This window comes from Taudactylus pleione, unplaced genomic scaffold (assembly GCF_031769625.1).
Source record: "Taudactylus pleione unplaced genomic scaffold, aTauple2 ptg000256l, whole genome shotgun sequence".
Taxonomy (NCBI): domain Eukaryota; kingdom Metazoa; phylum Chordata; class Amphibia; order Anura; family Myobatrachidae; genus Taudactylus; species Taudactylus pleione.
In genome coordinates, this window is record NW_028284658.1 from 25,966,884 (window position 1) to 25,987,754 (window position 20,871).

Below are 20,871 nucleotides of genomic sequence, written 5' to 3' on the forward strand. Positions count from 1 at the left end.
TTTATGCTCAAATGTAGAAACAAAATTGTAATATACATCTTTAAAGGCATTCATAGGAAGCACATTCATAGGAAGTGAAAGATATTTACTGTTTCCCTGTAAGATGTACTTCATTCCAGAAGGTTATTTGATCACATGACTAATACCTGCTATTTTCCTGATCTTTCAGGTTGACGAGATCACTCAGCTAATTAACATGTACCTCACCTGCGTCAGTAATAGGCCTCACCTGTTAGGTGAAAATATCAGAAACTCTTCTGAAGATACAAGCCAGATGGTGTGAACTAAGCTACTTGTTACCGTCGGTGTATGAAAATTGCACACAAGCCCAGTTTACGGCTAGCGGGTAGAGTTCTTCTAACACCCCCAGGCTCCTTACAGTCTGCCCTGAGCAAGCCCCAGCTTTATCCCTTGAAAACAGGAGAGACTGTTTGTATGGAGAACAAATCATAAATACTGGGTCTGCTTTCAAACCAAAAACCCTAGTTTCCTCCTTAGCTTTCCTCAGGTTCTGCCATGTTGTATTCTTTACATAATTTTACAACCGTTTGCATACTCATAAATTCACACAGCATATATTACCACGATCAACCAGGATTTCATCCTTTTCATATTTATTAGCAGAAAAGATTGACATTTCAAGGGAGGTACACCGACAATTACATATTTTTTTTCTTTTCTAAATACTTTTTATTTCCATTTCTGTGCTTAAAACAAAGTAATGTTTTGATGTTTTTTTGATATTTTAAAGAAAATGCTTTATATAAGGGAATAACTAACTCTGTGTTTCAAAAGCACTTTAGTTATCTATGTTATTTTTATGTGTTTTGTCTCTTGGTACAACATTGTAAAAAAAATGTTCAAAGCAAGAATACGTTCTGGTGTCATCCAATTCACCTGCCTGTCCTTGTATAACCTGAAAACATCTTCAAATCATCTGGAATGGTTGTAGACATACCTGGGCATGCAGACCAGTCATCTCGCATAACAATATTGTTAATGTCTGTTGGCATCAGTTGTGGGTGAAAATTGCCTTCATATCCTTGTAGTCATTGGTTTGATGGCAATGGCTCCCCAATGCCACCATCACTGTGTATAGGGGAATTCAATCTGACCATGCAAGTAGTTGCTTACAAAGTCCTCTAATTTATCTAATAGCCTTTGTCTCCTTTACTGCCCCTTCATATTGAAAAGGATGGATACTGATATTTCATTGTGAATGAGAGAGAGATCCTGAGGCAAAGAGCTCATAGTGAATTCATAGACTATTTTCTAATAAATACAATTCCAGTCCACAAAATTGCTGCCTACTCTATATGTAATTGACAGGTACACCTTAAAATACAAGGTTTATTCACTATGAAAAAGCGAGTAGTACACACCGTAATGGAAAGCACTGCTCACTTGAGCATAGGTAATGTAACTTGGATTTAGGAGAGCTTGGATATTCGATCAGCACTGTTTACTATTTAGTTTATATACTATTCCATTATTTTTTTACTGAGCATTAATGATTGTGAACGCTGCAAGTAACATCAAAACTGGTGCAACACAAAGTACATGATTGTCAGAAAACGGGTGTACATTTCCATTCATTAACAATATTATTGGAGCCCTGTCAGAGAGCATATACTAGAATCTCTTAAACACCTGATGTTGTCAAGCATGTGTGCGAGCTCTACCAATATACAAAGCAAGTAGGTTGTATAAGCTTCTTGCCCTCAGTAGTATTACAATAGGCATTTCTGTTTCAAGTATTTTGGTGAATATAATTTTAAGAAACTTGCATTTTAAATTTTACTTTTAATTTCATAGGAATTTAAATTCTTTCATAAAAGTCTGTTTTGTTTAAATGGGTGACAATTGGTGATCATTGCTCCTGTCTACCCATCTATCATTAGAGTCCGACACTATAGAGGTTGTAGTAACCCAATTTATCAATTTGGTTGATTAATTTGGAATAAATGAGACAAGGAAAGCAAATAACTGGTTGCTGTTGGATAACTGCACTTATACACTGTACTAGTAAATAACTTCCAGGATCTGTAATAAGCATTCAGAGAACTACCTATAGAGATAAAAATATTTTTTTTTTATTTAAAGTCCATTGATTTATTGTACTTGCCAAGTCATTTTGTATTATTGATAGTAATTTAAAAATAAAAAAGGAAAATTATTTTTTTTTAAAAAGTGTAAAGTCAAGAAACACCAGAATAAAAGGACATTATTGCTTGTGTTGGGTATTAATCGCCAGCAATAAATGATTTGTGTGTGTTTGTACGAAATTTTAAAAAGCGAGTGTCTGGATCATTCATTAGAAAGGAAATGTAGTTTTAGGGAATATTTCAATGTTTGTTCTAATGCCATTCCTTTCAGTTTGGTAGGTGGTGCCATCTTATGCCAGGCAGCCTATGACTGTTGCTATTGTGGTGTATGGAAAAGATTTGAGGGCAAATATCCTTAGACCCCAATAGTTACAGTTACATATACAAGTTACAATTAGTTATCTTTCTCCAGCAAACAAAATGTCCACTCCCCTCTTCACGCTATTTTAAGTATTTACATTTCAATGATACAAGTGCCTAGATAATCCAATATGTGCTATGTATATAAGAGGTGCCTGTGATACAATGTGTTACGCAAGGGCTAGATTGTTTTAAAATCCTGCAACCTTCCATGTTAAATCTACCATTGCTACTTAAAGTGCACCCATACATACATCGTTGAGATATTTTCTAGGCTGTATATCCATTTATGAGAATGCAGTTTATCAATACATTTTGAACCAACGATGCATTCTCATGGTTATTGGTACAGCACACAAAATGGCTGCTTTCATTGTGTATAGGTAATAATTGTATGTGGTGCAAGTGTCACATCAACCAATCCGATTGTAGTGTTTTTTTGAGATGCATTTTTAAAAAGATAAAACTGGTCGCTATGGCTGTAGCAAATCTAGGCTATTTTCACTTTGCTAATAAATAAGGCTGCTCAATATTTTAATTATAAATAGGGTATTGTCAGCCAAATTTAACTCAAAATAGGTATATTAATTCTGTATTTGAACTTTTGGTTTATACTATAAATGCTATTAATATTAAATTAGATTTACATTATTATTACATCTAATATTAGAGATTTCACCTTTTTTATGTATGGTTTAACGTTATGATACATAAACATGTAAAATAAAATAAAAAATGCTACAGGTTTTATTTTAAATGCAGGGCCAGTCATCTTAGCATCATGGGTGACATATCTCATATCTTTTTTTACACCATATTCCCGGGTCTGACCCGGTATGTGGAACATGGTTCCAAACCGGGACAGAGCCCTTTCAGACCGCGGCACCAACCTGGGTTATTCCCGGGTTGGCGCCGTTCGCACTGCACACGGGTGCAATGTAACTGGTCTGCTTGCGATTGGAGAGAAGAGTCTCCAAGCGCCGGAAAATCCAAAACTCTCCATCCTGTTACAGTGCAGGGTTACACGGGTCCTTCCCGTGTAACCCTGCAAACTACCTGGGTCGGATTGCCAGGTCACTCAACCCAGGAATCCATCCCTGGCCTGTTACACCAAGCAGTAACCCGGGTTTTAGCTGTGGTGTAAAAGGGGTATTAGTATTTTAAATAACAGAACCGGAAGAATAATATGTTTGCAACACAATATTAAGACCTATAGCTCTAATGGTTGTGTAGTTATTGTATTGCTGGCTTTGGGTATAATTAAATACAATGTGAAATAGCAAATGGAATTTCGAAATCCCTCTGTTTTAAACGTCACTAGAGCTCAGACACAGTATTATTGATTCTAAGGGGGATTATAGCATTTGACAATAATCTGCATGCTTAGACAACGTAAACTGGTAACCTGAGCATAGCTTGTGCCTTGTTTGGAAATGCTGTCGAGCTGTGAAAGAATAGGTAGCATGTAATAATATTCTGTTGTATGTACATGTTCTAGACTGTTTTTTTTCTCTTTTTTGCTTCTGGATTGTGTAAGAATGCAGTTGAAGTAAAAAAAAAATAAAATATATATATATATATATATATATATATATATACAGACCTATTATCAGGACTGTAGCAGCTGTGAAACAGTTTTGGTTAGCTCATTGTATGAATGGTGCTGTATGGACAAACCCTTGTGCTTAATAAATATGTATGTAGTCTAGCAGTAAATGCTGTTAGGGTTTTGTGATATAAACTTACTGCTGCTTGAACACACTTTGATGGATAAATAGTCCCTCAAACACATTACGAGCATTTAGGGATAATAACCACAACCAAAGCTTTGTGAGAGAGAATGACACCAGTGCTGGAGACCCCTATATGTGGCTTTCAGATATTTGCATTTAGTGTGGAGCAGTTTTGCACTGCACCAACAGGACGACCCCCATCTATTAGGGTTACTATAACAAGTTTGTTTCCATATATTCAGTGTCACTGCACAGTTATTACATTTTTTATTCCCTCGCACCTGATTTAAACTGGTCATAGATGTACAGAAAAGGAATTTCTTTCCCAGCATTATGTCAGATCAAATTCTAATCAGAATTGATCCATCAGCTTGGTAAAGTGGGTTGGACATTGAATCCATCAGTGGGGGTGTAAGGCAATTGGAGATGCTGACGGAAATAAGGGGAAAGGGAAACTGCTGCACTAGTTACGATAAATTATTTAATTCAATACCATGTATCATATAATGGATTGGGTACGGGATGCCGACAGATGCCTGTCAGTAGGTATCCCAACCCAACCCCTCCCCACACCCTGAACCTAACACCTCCCCCCTATTGCCTAACCCTGCCTGTCCCCCCACTACTTACCTTCGGGATGCCAGCGCCGGGATTCTGCCAGGTGTCAGGATTCCGGCACCGGGATTGTGACTACACCCCCATATAATGATTGATAGTCTGATTACATTCCAGGGGTGCTACCTTTGACAATTAGGTTGACCAAATATGGTACAAAAGGAAATAATTGCCTGGTATTGGCGCACACTTGAATGAGTAAAAAAAACAAAACAAAAAAAAAAAACTTCAAATATAACCTTTATTGGTACGAACTAAAACATCATATAGAGTGAGATATTAAAAACAAACAGTGATAAAAAGTTGGAAATGTGAAATAATACAAATCACACTGTCACATTAAATGCTTCTTCTCCTTTTCTTCTGTACTATATTTGTGACGCATTTGGTCATCCCTGAAGTAAAGAGGATTGTAGAAGAGACGGATGTACACTGCAATCTGGATACAATAAAAAAAAAAAATTATATATATATATATATATATATATATATATATATATATAATGCATGTGTGCACTCACATTTTGCTTACTTATGAGGGTAAATTACCAGATTTCACTATGTGTGACCAGCTTTAGTCTGAACTGTACAATACTTAAAGTTCTAGTCTGTGTTTCAGGGGTATGTGTATCAAAGGGTGGAGAGAAATAAAGTACCAACCAAGCAGCTCCTGTCATTCATTAAACACCTGTAAAATAACAGAAGCTGATTGTTGGTACTCTCTCCTCTTACTCTCTCCAAGCTTTGATATATCTACCCCTTAATCCTTCACAATTAGGAACACACTGGTATAAGTTGGCTATACAGTGAGGACAATTTAACATATACTGTAGCGTTAAATACATTATGCTAAAAGTGCATTCAAATGTTTTACCTCTATTATGTCTCCCCCTCAGACTGGGTATTATATTTCTCTCTTTAGCCCCACATACAAAAGATGGCCATACACCTAAAGATTATCATCTATCCAACTAGTTGGCTGCTTTGAACGAAAATCTGGTAACGTATGAGAGCAAATGACAATCGGCCAGTTGTTCCTAAACGTCGTTCAGATAAATTCGTTAAATCACAGGTTCTCAAACTCTGTCCTCAGGACCCCAAACAGTGCATGGTTGGAGTCCTGAGAATTTGGGGTTTTTCACAAGTGAAAAAATTAGCTCCACTTGTGGATCTTTTAAAATGTGTCAGCGAGTAATGAATACACCTGTGCACCTGCTAGGTAACTTGGAAAACAAACTGTTTGGGGTCCTGAGGACCGAGTTTGAGAACCACTGAGTTAAATCAACCATTTTTGTTTGTTTTCCGCCGTTTGGGACAAATGGCAGATTGTCTATTGCTCCCATACATTACCAGATTTTTGTTCAAACCAACCAACTAGTTGGACAGATAATCTTAAAGTTTATGGCCAGCGAAAGTTTTATTATTAGGGAATTCCCATGTTTTCTTAGATTCTAAGGAAAACACAAATTAATTTTTGTCCCAATTTCTTTTATTGATTTTTTTTTGAAGGAAGTGTGAACAATTTGCACACACTGTATTATAAAAACGAAGAAAAAAAAAAAAAGTACACCTAATCCCTGTCCCCTTTAAACTCTTAGAAAAGTGTATTCTGGAAATGAGCCAATGTCCAGATGTCTGTAAAGTTCAAATTCCTGTTGGCAGCAGGCTCAATGAGGCATGTACTCTCCTTCACCTGGTGCCTGTACTGACATCAACTCAGAGGCTTTGTTATGGCAGGCGTTCTTCATTTAATCTAACCCTGCTCTAAAGACTATACACTTAGTAAGTACACACACCATACTTTGTGTAATCATGTAAGCAAATGGATTATTTGGTGCAGCCCCCACTGTTCAATATCAGCTTATGCCGAAAGTGCACGCAATGCTTACCCAGAGGTAGCCAGATTCAGAGAACGCAGCCTATTTCTTCACTAGGGACCAGTTACATTCATATGGTATAAAGTGCCTGGTCCCTAGGCTGCCTCCGTTGTGTTCCATCAATATTTCCATTATATACAAAAGCCTGAGTACATGTAAAGACTGGGGCTTGGATTTGTTTATATAAATGGTATTTTTTTTTTTCAGTTTGCCAATGGTATGTTTCTGCTATTACAGTGTATTATTTATTTTTAAGTTTGTTCGCAGGCAGCCTCCCCCTATAGAGTGGTTAGTCAGCATTTATTATACAGCTGGGAAGCAGGAAGAGCTAGGAGGGGGTTAATGCTAGAGCACACAGGCTCTGTGCCACTTAGGTCCTCTGGTATGATCAGGGCACTTGTGGTTGCCTCAAGCTGCCAAATGCAGTTTCCTGAATGTAAACATTACTTTGTAATACAGAGTATCACCTGTTGAATAATGTATAGGAAAAGTATGTTCCATGTTTATTAAATAGCTATGCACTTCTGGAAAAGAAAATACATGAAAAAGGGCTTTTTAGTCTTTAATAAGTTTCCCTTTAAAAAACATTTTTTGCAAGCAGTTATTAGTCACACAGTTGATAAGGATTGTATGTAATAGCTCTTTACCAGTCATATAAATAATCTAGTATGTAGTGAACAAATGAATTTTATTTAGACCTTAACGCCTCTCAGTCATCCTATAGAATACACAACACTACAGAAACTCAAACCGCGTTTTATTGGAGACAATCTGTAAAGCTTGTTATATAATATGGCAGACATCACCAGTTATTGGATACATGTAAAATCAGCACTTGTTGTCATTTTGTTGTGTACACACTACCTGGCAGTCAGACTGCAATACGTATGTTGACGTCTGTGTGTTAAATCCTTTTGTCTGTATTTTGCCCTATTGCACTGTTTTACAATGCCTGGCCGGACATGCAATTGCCAAACAATTTTACCTGGAGAGACTTGCTATTTTCAGGATATGTTCTTTAAAAATGTCTTTTAGTTTTTAATAAAAACAAATATAAATTTGAAAGCGTTTCAGTTTACCTTTCTTAAGATTACCAGTGTATATTTTTTAATCTCTATATTTAAGTGTATTCATTTAGTGCAGTGCTTTTAGTATGAAGGTGGCATTGTTGTTGATGACTAAAGCTTGCTATTGTATGGATAAAGCTGGGTACACACTATATTATAGATTGTTCGATATATATACCGCCCACAACGAATCAGAATGACCATTGTATAGTGTGTACCCTGAAAACCACCCAAATCATCATACGATGAATTGTGCTGCACATCCAATAGGACGATGTGGTATAGTTACATTAGACATGTCACAATATATTGCAACGTCGTACAACGTATAGTGCAGTATGTACGGCAATGTGATATATCATTACATTGCATCGCTGCTAGGTCGTCCAGATGTGTACCCAGCTTTACATGACTCATTTCAAAAGCTTCCATGATGGAAAGCACGATTGACAGTATAGGTACAATACACCTAGATATAAAAAGCAGCTGACCCTGTTTTGTTCCAAAGTGGATATGTATGTAGAAGAACGCACAAGTCTGAAACATTGTGGATTCATTTGGTTGTGAAACTTTTTGACCACTTCTGTTATTACTGTATTTTAAATTAGCAGTCTATTATCCCAATCATAGATGCTTTATACCTTTATTGCTGTATACAGTACATGCACATTATGGGTCTGATTTATTTGCCCCGGATGCAGAATTTGCAGTAAAACAAACCACGAAGCATTTCAAGGTGTCCAGCCCAAATGATCAGTTCTGTAAATAAACTGCAGTGTTTTATAATCCCCTGCCCCCTCCCCCCGCAGCACAATATAAATTTTTCCAGGTTTAAATTTTTCACCCAGTAGCTGGAGTTGCTCCTAACTCTAAATCAGCTTCTATGTATTCTCAGTTTGACAAACTGGCTTCCTGGAATATATCTGTGGAACAAAAGCTAAAGAACAAATATAACTTTCTGTTGATCTCCAGGACGTCTGCCAGCATTTCTCTTCCAAGAATCAGGCAGTGGGAGGAATGCGAGCAGGATCAGATAGGATGGGAGACTGGAGAGGCCACATAGAAATGAGAGATCAGAATGTAATGAGGATAAACTGAATGCTCTGCAGTTTTCTTTTTTTAATAATAGATATATACACCAGTGGTTTTCAACTCGTGTCCTCAAGTACCACCAACAGGTCATGTTTTGTGGATTTCTTTAATCATGCACAGGTGAGGTAATTATGTTGCTGGGTCAGTAATTATCTCACCTACTTCCAGACAGAAATCCTCAAAACATGATCTGTTGGGGATACTTGAGGGTTAAGGTGTGCACACACATTACGATATCTATGAATGATAACGTTCAACGATATATCATTAATTTTTATGCAGTGAACGACCAACGATGCACGTACCCGCTTTAACGATAATGATATCGATGATCGTCCATACATGCAGGCCAACTTGAACGATATTGTCAACTTTGCCTGTTCAGAGATGTGGCAGGATGACTTCAGTGAAAGATATCTTTGATGGATATCTCAAGTTGTTGGTGGTACAGATCGTACTGTGTGTATGCAGCTTAAAAGGTTGAGAACCACTGGCCTACACTACATTTCACTTAATGCTTAGTTATTTTGTAATGGGAAACGTCATTTTGCAACATAGGAGTGCACTAGTGGTAGCAAAAGACGAGGAAGAAATCTATTCCTCATCTCTCTCCCCAGCAGGTTGTGAATGACACAGTTAACCAAAAAAACCCTGTGTCCCTTGTAGATTTGATTGATGCAAGGCAAACCATAGCAGTGACAGCTATAATTATATGGTCTCAGTGGAAGGCTAATGCCGGCCGGTATATCAATTGATCAGCTGATATTATGTGTGCATCGGCCAGTGAGTACAGATGATATGTCTGTGAATGATGATGTTCACAGACATATCGCGACGGCTGCACAGCACAGCCGAAGCCCAAAATATCTGCAGATATATTGGTGCATCGTGCTGTGTGTGGCGGTCAGCCGACTACCCGTACACTTGCCGCAGAGGCCGCCGGTGACGGGCACAAGTAAATGCCCGCCCAGTTGTGACATAAATCACTACACATCGGGCCGATGATTGGTGTGTATGCACTTACCAGAACAACAGATCTATCTGATGATTGGCAAGTCCTATCTGATGATTGGTGTGTGGAGGCTATCAGCGGGTAGGAGTGTGTAAAGCTGTATACACACGTAAAGATTTTCTTTCCAACCATCCAACTAGTGATTGGTTGGGATGAAAATCTGGTAATGTATGGGAGTAACTGATGATCATCAATTTGCTCCTAAATGCCAGTAGGCACCCCCCCAGGAAGGTTAGGCTAAGGGAAGGGGGACTTAGGTTTAGGCTGCGGGAAGGGGGGGGGGGGTTAGGCACCCCTACTAAGGGTTAGGTTAGTGAATATAGAGAATATAGAGATCACCTGTCGGGATCTTCACTGCCGGTCCTCCAGCGTCAGGCGGTATTTCATAGACGCAGATCTGTTGGGAGGTTTCTGATATCTCCAATCCGAAATCTCTGAATTTGCAACGTTATTGCGTCATCTGAGCGGTAGGGTTAGTGGTCAAGATGTCACAGCGAGACAGAATGTTAGTTTAGGAGAAATCATAACAGATATAGCACACCAACAGACCAAAAATAGCCAGTTCTTATCTATATCCATGTACAGGAGCAAGGTGACACAGAAGCTGTAAGAGATGAGTCCACTTCAAGTGATCAGGAGACAGCTGTGTTACTTTTATATATAACGTTCTATATCACTTTTATCTTATATAATTATACATAAGGGATCAATTTGAAGTGCACACGACAGTTCACCACATTATGACATATGTCCTTGATGAATATAATAAGTTGGTAGCAGCTCTTTTCTTACTCTCACATGTCATCAATATGGAAGAAAAATGAAAAAAACTTGCACTGATTCACTCCGCACCCTACAGCATGCAAAAGTGTACCATTACCACCTTTGTATACCCTACACTACAGTATGTAACAGCGCACCATTGCCACCTTTGTATACCCTACACTACAGAATGTAACAGCGCACCATTGCCACCTTTGTATACCCTACACTACAGAATGTAAAAGTGTACCATTACCACCTTTGTATACCCTACACTACAGTATGTAAAAGTGTACCATTACCACCTTTGTATACCCTACACTACAGTATGTAAAAGTGTACCATTACCACCTTTGTATACCCTACACTACAGTATGTAACAGCGCACCATTGCCACCTTTGTATACCCTACACTACAGTATGTAAAAGTGTACCATTACCACCTTTGTATACCCTACACTACAGTATGTAAAAGTGCACCATTACCACCTTTGTATACCCTACACTACAGTATGTAACAGCGCACCATTGCCACCTTTGTATACCATACACTACAGTATGCAAAAGTGTACCATTACCACCTTTGTATACCCTACACTACAGTATGCAAAAGTGTACCATTACCACCTTTGTATACCCTACACTACAGTATGTAACAGCGCACCATTGCCACCTTTGTATACCATACACTACAGTATGCAAAAGTGTACCATTACCACCTTTGTATACCCTACACTACAGTATGTAAAAGTGTACCATTACCACCTTTGTATACCCTACACTACAGTATGTAAAAGTGTACCATTACCACCTTTGTATACCCTACACTACAGTATGTAACAGCGCACCATTGCCACCTTTGTATACCCTACACTACAGTATGTAAAAGTGTACCATTACCACCTTTGTATACCCTACACTACAGAATGTAACAGCGCACCATTGCCACCTTTGTATACCCTACACTACAGAATGTAAAAGTGTACCATTACCACCTTTGTATACCCTACACTACAGTATGTAACAGCGCACCATTGCCACCTTTGTATACCATACACTACAGTATGCAAAAGTGTACCATTACCACCTTTGTATACCCTACACTACAGTATGTAAAAGTGTACCATTACCACCTTTGTATACCCTACACTACAGTATGTAAAAGTGTACCATTACCACCTTTGTATACCCTACACTACAGTATGTAACAGCGCACCATTGCCACCTTTGTATACCCTACACTACAGTATGTAAAAGTGTACCATTACCACCTTTGTATACCCTACACTACAGTATGTAAAAGTGCACCATTACCACCTTTGTATACCCTACACTACAGTATGTAACAGCGCACCATTGCCACCTTTGTATACCATACACTACAGTATGCAAAAGTGTACCATTACCACCTTTGTATACCCTACACTACAGTATGCAAAAGTGTACCATTACCACCTTTGTATACCCTACACTACAGTATGTAACAGCGCACCATTGCCACCTTTGTATACCATACACTACAGTATGCAAAAGTGTACCATTACCACCTTTGTATACCCTACACTACAGTATGTAAAAGTGTACCATTACCACCTTTGTATACCCTACACTACAGTATGTAAAAGTGTACCATTACCACCTTTGTATACCCTACACTACAGTATGTAACAGCGCACCATTGCCACCTTTGTATACCCTACACTACAGTATGTAAAAGTGTACCATTACCACCTTTGTATACCCTACACTACAGTATGTAAAAGTGCACCATTACCACCTTTGTATACCCTACACTACAGTATGTAACAGCGCACCATTGCCACCTTTGTATACCATACACTACAGTATGCAAAAGTGTACCATTACCACCTTTGTATACCCTACACTACAGTATGTAAAAGTGTACCATTACCACCTTTGTATACCCTACACTACAGTATGTAAAAGTGTACCATTACCACCTTTGTATACCCTACACTACAGTATGTAACAGCGCACCATTGCCACCTTTGTATACCCTACACTACAGTATGTAAAAGTGTACCATTACCACCTTTGTATACCCTACACTACAGTATGTAAAAGTGTACCATTACCACCTTTGTATACCCTACACTACAGTATGTAAAAGTGTACCATTACCACCTTTGTATACCCTACACTACAGTATGTAAAAGTGCACCATTACCACCTTTGTATACCCTACACTACAGTATGTAACAGCGCACCATTGCCACCTTTGTATACCCTACACTACAGTATGTAAAAATGTACCATTACCACCTTTGTATACCCTACACTACAGTATGCAAAAGTGCACCATTACCACCTTTGTATACCCTACACTACAGTATGCAAAAGTGCACCATTACCACCTTTGTATACCCTACACTACAGTATGTAACAGCGCACCATTGCCACCTTTGTATACCCTACACTACAGTATGTAAAAGTGTACCATTACCACCTTTGTATACCCTACACTATAGTATGCAAAAGTGCACCATTACCACCTTTGTATACCCTACACTACAGTATGTAAAAGTGTACCATTACCAGCTTTGTATACCCTACACTACAGTATGCAAAAGTGTACCATTACCACCTTTGTATACCCTACACTACAGTATGTAACAGCGCACCATTGCCACCTTTGTATACCCTACACTATAGTATGCAAAAGTGTACCATTACCACCTTTGTATACCCTACACTACAGTATGTAACAGCGTACCATGGCCACCTTTGTATACCCTACACTACAGTATGCAAAAGTGTACCATTACTACCTTTGTATACCCTACACTACAGTATGTAAAAGTGTACCATTACCACCTTTGTATGCCCTACAGCATGCAAAAGTGCACCATTACCACCATTGTATACCCTACACTACGTAAAAGTGCACCATTACCACCATTGTATACCCTAAACTACGTAAAAGTGCACCATTACCACCTTTGTATACCCTACACTACAGTATGTAAAAGTGTACCATTACCACCTTTGTATACCCTACACTACAGTATGTAAAAGTGCACCATTACCACCTTTGTATACCCTACAGTATGTAAAAGTGCACCATTACCACCTTTGTATACCCTACAGTATGTAAAAGTGCACCATTACCACCTTTGTATACCCTACACTACAGTATGTAAAAGTGCACCATTACCACCTTTGTATACCCTACACTACAGTATGTAGAAGTGCACCATTACTACCTTTGTATACCCTACACTACAGTATGTAAAAGTGCACCATTACCACCTTTGTATACCCTACCCTACGGGGGGATGTCTTACAACTATTACTGCAACAATCAACCCTCTTGGTAATGCCCTTACTATAGGAGTACTTCCTGCACATTAGTTATGACACTGGGATTTTGCTCCATTACGGAGAGGATTGGCTGTTGCAGTATAAAATATTTGTACGGAATTACCCTTTTTCCATTCTTTGTTTGCATGTATATAGGATTTGCTTCCCTATTTATACTATAGTTTTAATTGTGCACTTTTACACACTCTAGAGCAGCGGTGGCCAACCCGCGGCTCTAGAGCCGCATGAGGCTCTTCTAATGCAGCTCGCGGCTCGGCAGACCTCCATTGTTACTGGGAACGCTGGTCTCTAAAGCCAGAGGCTAAAGAAGCATCTGATTGATTCAGAGGCCAGCGTTCCCAGTAATGCAGTGCCCGGGTGATGTCACGACGTCACCCGCGATGTGCGGAGCCCGTGCGTCTGCTGGATCCAGTTAGATCCAGCAGGCGGCAGAAGAAGCAGCAGCAGCGACTGCGCGGCGGGACTCGGGTACCCTGACGTCGTGGAGCGGTGCCAGCACAAAGGTAAGTTTCTTCATAGAGGGGGGGGGGGGGGGGAGCTAGTGCTGGGGGCATGACTGCAGGGAGCACGACAGCAGGGAGCATTGCAGGAGGGGAACTGCTACAGGGGGCATTGCTTAATGGGCACAGCTAGAGGGGGCATTGCAGAAGGCGCACAACTACAGAGGGCACTGCATAATGGGCAGAGCTACAGGGGTCATTGCATATTGGGCACAACTACAAGGGGCACAGCATAATGGCCACTGGCATTTTCAATGTATTTTATGTGGTTCTGGATTTCAATATGTATTTTATGTGAACGTGGCTATTTCAATGTTTTCTATGTTGCTCTTGCTTTTTCTTTCACTTCAACAGTGAAAAATGTATATTGGGAAGATTATGTAAAATGTTTATTTTTAATGTCCTGGGCTCGCACCCGGCGTGACTAAAAGCGGGGGTGTGACACAAGGTCATGTTCCTGCAAATGTCATACCAAAGGCGTGCGCACAAAAATGGGGTGTGGCCTTGTGACAGCCCACGCCCCTTTTTTGCCCTCGCGCATGCCATCGGCTCTTTCGATTGATTACACATATTTTTTGGCTCTTTGCCTCCGACTGGTTTAGCCACTCCTGCTCTAGAGTAAATCACCTGGTGAATCTATGGTTATGCAATATTACCTATGCAATGAGAGTATTTTTCTTCCATATTGATGATGCGAGATTAAGAAAAGAGCTACCCACTTGCTTTATTCATCAAGGGCATTTCATAATTAGGTGAAAAGTGGGGCGCTTCACATTGATCCCTTTTGGATAATTCTGCATCTTTTTAGTGTTTTATGGTAAATGCTGGTGTTTCATAAAAGCAACCTGTAATACAGCGCCAGGAAAATTCCATACTCTACATTTATAGAACGTCTGGCTTATTCCTGCACTAACCTATAGTATACAAAGTACGATATTATCTGCTTTAATTACCACAGATGTCCCCAATATTTTGTATTGAAATTACCTCACAAAAATAAATTGCTAAATATTTTATTTAATTACTTTTCAGCAACAAATAGTGTAGAGATACTTCCAAACCACAATGAAATTGAGACATGATTTAAGTGAATCTTATTTAATAAGAATAATCCTACAATTGCCAAGACTGAGAAAACAGCTCTTTCCAGGCAGAACTCAAATACACACATTTTATATACAAATATATATCTTGTGTAATATAATTTTTCCTAGAATAAAAGGACTTTAGCCACTGACAGTTTTAGGTTTTCATGCCCACAATAGATACAATACACAGATACCTGTGAACCTCCATCTTAAAAAACTTTCATGCAGGAAACTATTTTATCATTTGAAAGCAATATTGAATCAATTATGCAAACAGCACTATTAGTAAGACATTTAGGGGTCAATTCAAATTAGGCACAGCGGCAAGTGAGTGCGCTACATGCAGAACTCGCAGATTTTTGTTTTGTTTTTACATACAACACCTCACGAGCCCGGGACGAGATTGGGCAGCGAGGGGGGAGGAGTTCAGTTGCCTCTACAAGATGGCTATGGTAACCCGCCCCCCTTACATCTAAATAAATTGACCCCTTAGTATAACTGTGTTCTTTGCAATCTATCCAAATGGTTGACTATTCTGAATGGCGGTAAACAAGTACTGAATGAGTAATGGAAAAGGTTTAGGATACGTTCATAAAGGCGATTGCAATGCGTTTTAGATTGCATGCTAAACACATATTTTGCTTTGCTTTCATGGTTTTATGGATGCAATTTAAATACATTCACATCTGCATTCAATCAGCTTTTTTTTTATATGAAAAACAAAAAGGGGTTTGTGACATGAAGGGAAGTTATTATAGCTTGCTCAAGCCAAATGCAACTGAAAACACACATGTAAATGCTTACCAGCTACATCTAATTGCTGTTACAATATAATCCCATTGCAATTAATGGAAGTTTTCAATTGTGTTACTGTGCGTCAGGTGCAATTGAATGGGACAAGAATTGTACTATATTAAAAAGGAACACAAAAACCAATAAATGCTCTACAGAGCACCATAAGCAAAACGCAGGTAAAAATACACATCCATTTACATGTGCTTAAAATGCCTTGGAAACTCATCTTAAAAAAAAATGTAATACCAGTATGCACATAGCTTAAGTGCACATAGGAGAAGATGAGCAAGAAATACTATGGGAGACCTTTATGAAAACTGGTGCCATGGAAATAGGTATTGTAACCCATAGCAACCACATTGTTGCTGTATTTTTTATTTTCTTGCTTAGAAAAGACAAGGAAAAAAAAAAAAGAAATAATGGATGTTGTTGCCATCAACAATGCATATATACTAAAGTGAACTAAAAAGCTACTGTAGTAAATACACGTAGTGTGTGGTGAATGATGGGTACATTTGCAGAAGCAAGTAATTTTCTACAACAACTATGGTGACAAATAAAGGCAAATTCCTGCAATGAAAACCCAGAAAGAATGGGGAGATGCTTCTAGGATACTAGCTCATGTACAATGCAGCTACCAGCAAGATACAGGTACTGTATATCCTACAAATGTATGACAGCCATTTTGTACTACAAGATGTTTGCAGCTACCTAAAGTTGGCCATTCACTATACAATTATCTGTCAGATATCTGTCCAATCTGGCTGGTTGGAATGAAAACCTGGTAATGTATGGGAGCAAATAACAGTCGATTATATGGTTTTAAACACTGAAAAAAGAAAAAAAAAAATAATTTTCAAATTGGTTATATTTGTGTGTTTTAACCAATTTTCTGAACGACCATTGTTGTCTGTTTTCCAGTGTTTGTGAGCAAATGGACGATTGTCATTTGCTCCCATACATTACCAGGTTTTCATTCCAACCAGCAGATTGGACAGATAAGACAGAAAATTGTATAGTGGATGGCCAGCTTTACTTTCCCCTACACCTTATGACGGGACTGGCAAATGCCCATTACATCTGGAATTGTTTATTTTCTACATTAAAAGGGTTAATAGCAGAAACTTCAATGATGGATAGCTGGATCATTAATTAGTTTTATTAAGCATTGAATGGCTTCTTCACAGTGCTAAACACATGGATGTGTGGAACACTTAGTTTAGCTGCATAAACAGTGACAGACTGTAATTTATCTGGTTCCCTTCAGCACAGTAACCAGGTTGTGCTGCTCCGCTGATATAACAAAGTGGCTCACTTAGATGGCAGTAAGGTCTTACTTCCAAATGATGCACAACCTCTGTGCTGTGTGGTACACAAACCATTAGCTCCAATATTGTAGTGGCTAGGGTGTCCTTACTAACATGCTTCACTTATCCTGAGTACCCCATGAAATATAATCTGGGCGGGTGGCTGCATGATACTCATCTATCAGCTGCTGGACAATCTCCCTCGAGTTGTCCAGCTCATCAAAGTTGTCCTTGAATATATCCTCCTTGCGGAACTGCTCCAGGAAAGCCTCCCGTTTCCTCAGCTTGTCATATTGCCGGCAGGTCCTCTCAAACAACTAGATATTGGAGACAGAAGGGAAAATAACTCATCGACATGGGGAAGGTGACAGCATTAAGACCTGCAGCACTTTAACATTTCAGTCATCGTAGCATTGGTCACACTTCAGCGTGATAAAATAAGTAATCATGCTGCAATACTATAATATGGAAACAACAATAGCAAATTATTAATCCATTTAACACAACACACAATATTAAATTGTGAGCAAGGGAAGAATATAGTTTACATCTGCATTGCAGCATTCAGATACAATGCTAGTTAAGAATGACTTTAAAGCAATCTAGTGACATTTGAAATATTACAATCCGGGAGTGGAAGAAATGGGTTAGCTTTACACACAGCGATGCAACAGCGACACCTTCTGTCAGCATAGGAAAATGCATCACACAATAATTTGATTGCAAGCTGCTTCCAGTCTATCATGAAATGCAATTCAATATACTAAGAACTAAGATGTCACTGAAGTACACATGATCTATTACATCATGAATACTGCTCATGAAGCACCTAACACTTGCCACTGTTTCCTAATGATTTGTTAGTCATTTTCTGAGCAGAACCAATATGAAGATACATGCAGCCTGCTACCACTTTCTAAAGGGCACATGTACCTAAAACTAAGAGCAAAATACAAAGTTCTAACAATTACAAATATTTTGTTACATTTAGGAATAAATGAGCATACGTAAAGTAATGACCGTTAAAGTGAGAGAACCAATGGTGAAAACCGTGAAATACAATCCCCAATGTACTAATAAAATGCATTACAACTCTTTGGTAGCTCAATAAATTGTTTTAAAATGCTCAATAATTACAGAAGAGGATAGGTTAAAAGTAGAAAAAAAATAAAACAAAATCCTACACCTAATAGGTTTATTAATATTACTTCAGGTTTGTATACAGGCAGGGGCAGACTGGCCACAGGGCTCACCAGGAAAAGTAGAGGTTGGGAGGCCCACTCACCCGCTGCTCTGCTTAGTGGCATCTATTCACTGGAGGGGGACTGGGAGCATGGCCCCAGCATGACAAAAATGGGCACAGCATTTCACGCAAGGCCACATCCCCTTTTTCGGACATCACAATTTTTACTGCTAGAACATTGGAAGGTATGCTGTATGGGATGCAGTCATTGTCACCCCCCTGCTAGAAAACTGTGCACAGACTGAGCACCGATTATGTGCAGCACCGTAAATTGCTGCAACCTTTGCCCTAAACCCAGTCACAGTAGCACGAGCTGCCTGATTTTAAAGGGGCAAAATGCACCCGCCCTTTTAGTGGCGCCCCATGCAGTCCAGCGGGTGGGAAAAAATTGTGGTTTCTGAGAGCTGCAGGGTAATTACTCACAGTGAGAGGAGAGCTTGGGGGAAGCATCGCACTTCCGTAAGTGCTGGGCTCGCCCCTAAGTGTGATGAAATGGGGGGGTGTCACGAGGGCACATCCCCCTCCCCACAATAGACCACCCCTTCTTTTGAAATTTACTTGTGTTTCGAATTAAAGGGATGATCTGGGAAGCCTAGGCAGGTCTATATTTTGAATGTCAACATTTCGACCTAATGCATGTTGACATCAGAAGTATCGACCTAACATACCCAACAACCCACAAAATAATAATGCATGTATTTTTTGCAAAAAAAAAAGTGACTTTCATTCAGTGGCGTCACAAGGGGGATGCGGGCAGCACCCAAGTGTCACCTGCCAAGGGGTGACACCAAAAGTGCCGATGACTCGTCAGTGACAGGAGGTTCTGGGAGCAAGGCCACTTCTTTTTCCAGCGGGTACAACCCTCCCCGCACTGCTTTCATTATTATCGGAAATGTGTTCAAACCCACAGAATGCCATTGATAGACATATACCAAGTTAATATCAAGTTAGTATTGAAGTCAGACAATGCCAGTAAGAAACATATTGTACGTAGATGTCTATATTTTATATGTTAACATCTTGACCATGTCAAAATGTTGACATTCAAAATATAAGTAGGAAACTGCATATACAGTAGTTTAACGTGCAATCAAAATATACTGTAGGCATGTCAACATTTTGACCATGTTAATATACAAACATGGTCAAAATGGCAACAATCAAAATGTTGACATTGAAACTATAGGTAACTGCACATAGTGTAACATGCAGTCAAAATATAGGCAGGTCTACATGCTTTACTTGTCAACATATTGACTGTCTACATTTTTATTTAAAAAATTTTACATTATACATTTTATATTGTCTACATTATGTCCATGTCGATAATATGTCTATCGACATTCTGTTGACATAGTTCATGTCAACATTTTGATTGTCTACAAAATGTACCTGTCAACATTATGATGTCTATATTATGAATGTCTATATAGTACACCACACCCAATATAATCCATATATCTGGGTTATGTCCCAATGCTCATGACGATGTAATCTCCCAATCAGGTCATGCATAGTCAAGAGAAGAGGTAGAAGAACTCTCTACACTTACCGATGAGATGTTGGTATGATTGGCCATCATTAGTCCGCTGACCCGATGTGCAGATGGAAGATATGGAGACTTCCTTGAAAGGGCCACTTGAATGCTAGCAGGGCCCCACGGAATAAAATTTGCTAACTTCCTTTCTCGGATTCTCTGCAAACTCTTGTGCACCTTCCGAAAGAGAACACATGTAAGGAATGGACTGGAACCAGTATTATCAGCTATGTACCACACTAGATTTAGTAAATACATTTATGCAACAGACCAGCGTTCCAGAGTATTTTTATTGGGATGGTGGGATTTACGCTTTAAAGACATGGTTATCTGCAGGGTCCTGGACAGCTCTAAGCTATGCACATATACTACAATGTACAGTACACTACAATAAGCTGTGTGTGTGCTTATTTTATACAGTGTATTGTAAGTCCCA

At 39.1% G+C, this 20,871-nt stretch overlaps 2 protein-coding genes across 3 annotated transcripts in view; one reads left to right on the forward strand and one right to left on the reverse strand.

Annotated features, from left to right (window-relative positions):
- Positions 1–7,749, forward strand: part of PLEKHH3 (pleckstrin homology, MyTH4 and FERM domain containing H3) — a 91,794-nt gene extending 84,045 nt beyond the window's left edge. For both annotated transcript variants that reach the window (XM_088480757.1, XM_088480758.1), the window contains exon 13: positions 170–7,749. In XM_088480757.1, coding sequence (XP_088336883.1) covers positions 170–283 — 114 coding nt within the window. In that variant the 3' untranslated portion in view covers positions 284–7,749. The remainder of the gene's footprint in view (positions 1–169) is intronic.
- Positions 7,750–15,515: 7,766 nt separating this feature from the next.
- TUBG1 (tubulin gamma 1) overlaps positions 15,516–20,871 on the reverse strand; it is a 31,695-nt gene continuing 26,339 nt past the window's right edge. The window contains exons 10-11 of the mRNA XM_088480761.1: positions 20,451–20,612; positions 15,516–17,972 (exon numbers count right to left, since the gene is read on the reverse strand). Of these exons, the coding sequence (XP_088336887.1) occupies positions 17,775–17,972; positions 20,451–20,612 (360 nt within the window). The 3' untranslated portion in view covers positions 15,516–17,774. The remainder of the gene's footprint in view (positions 17,973–20,450; positions 20,613–20,871) is intronic.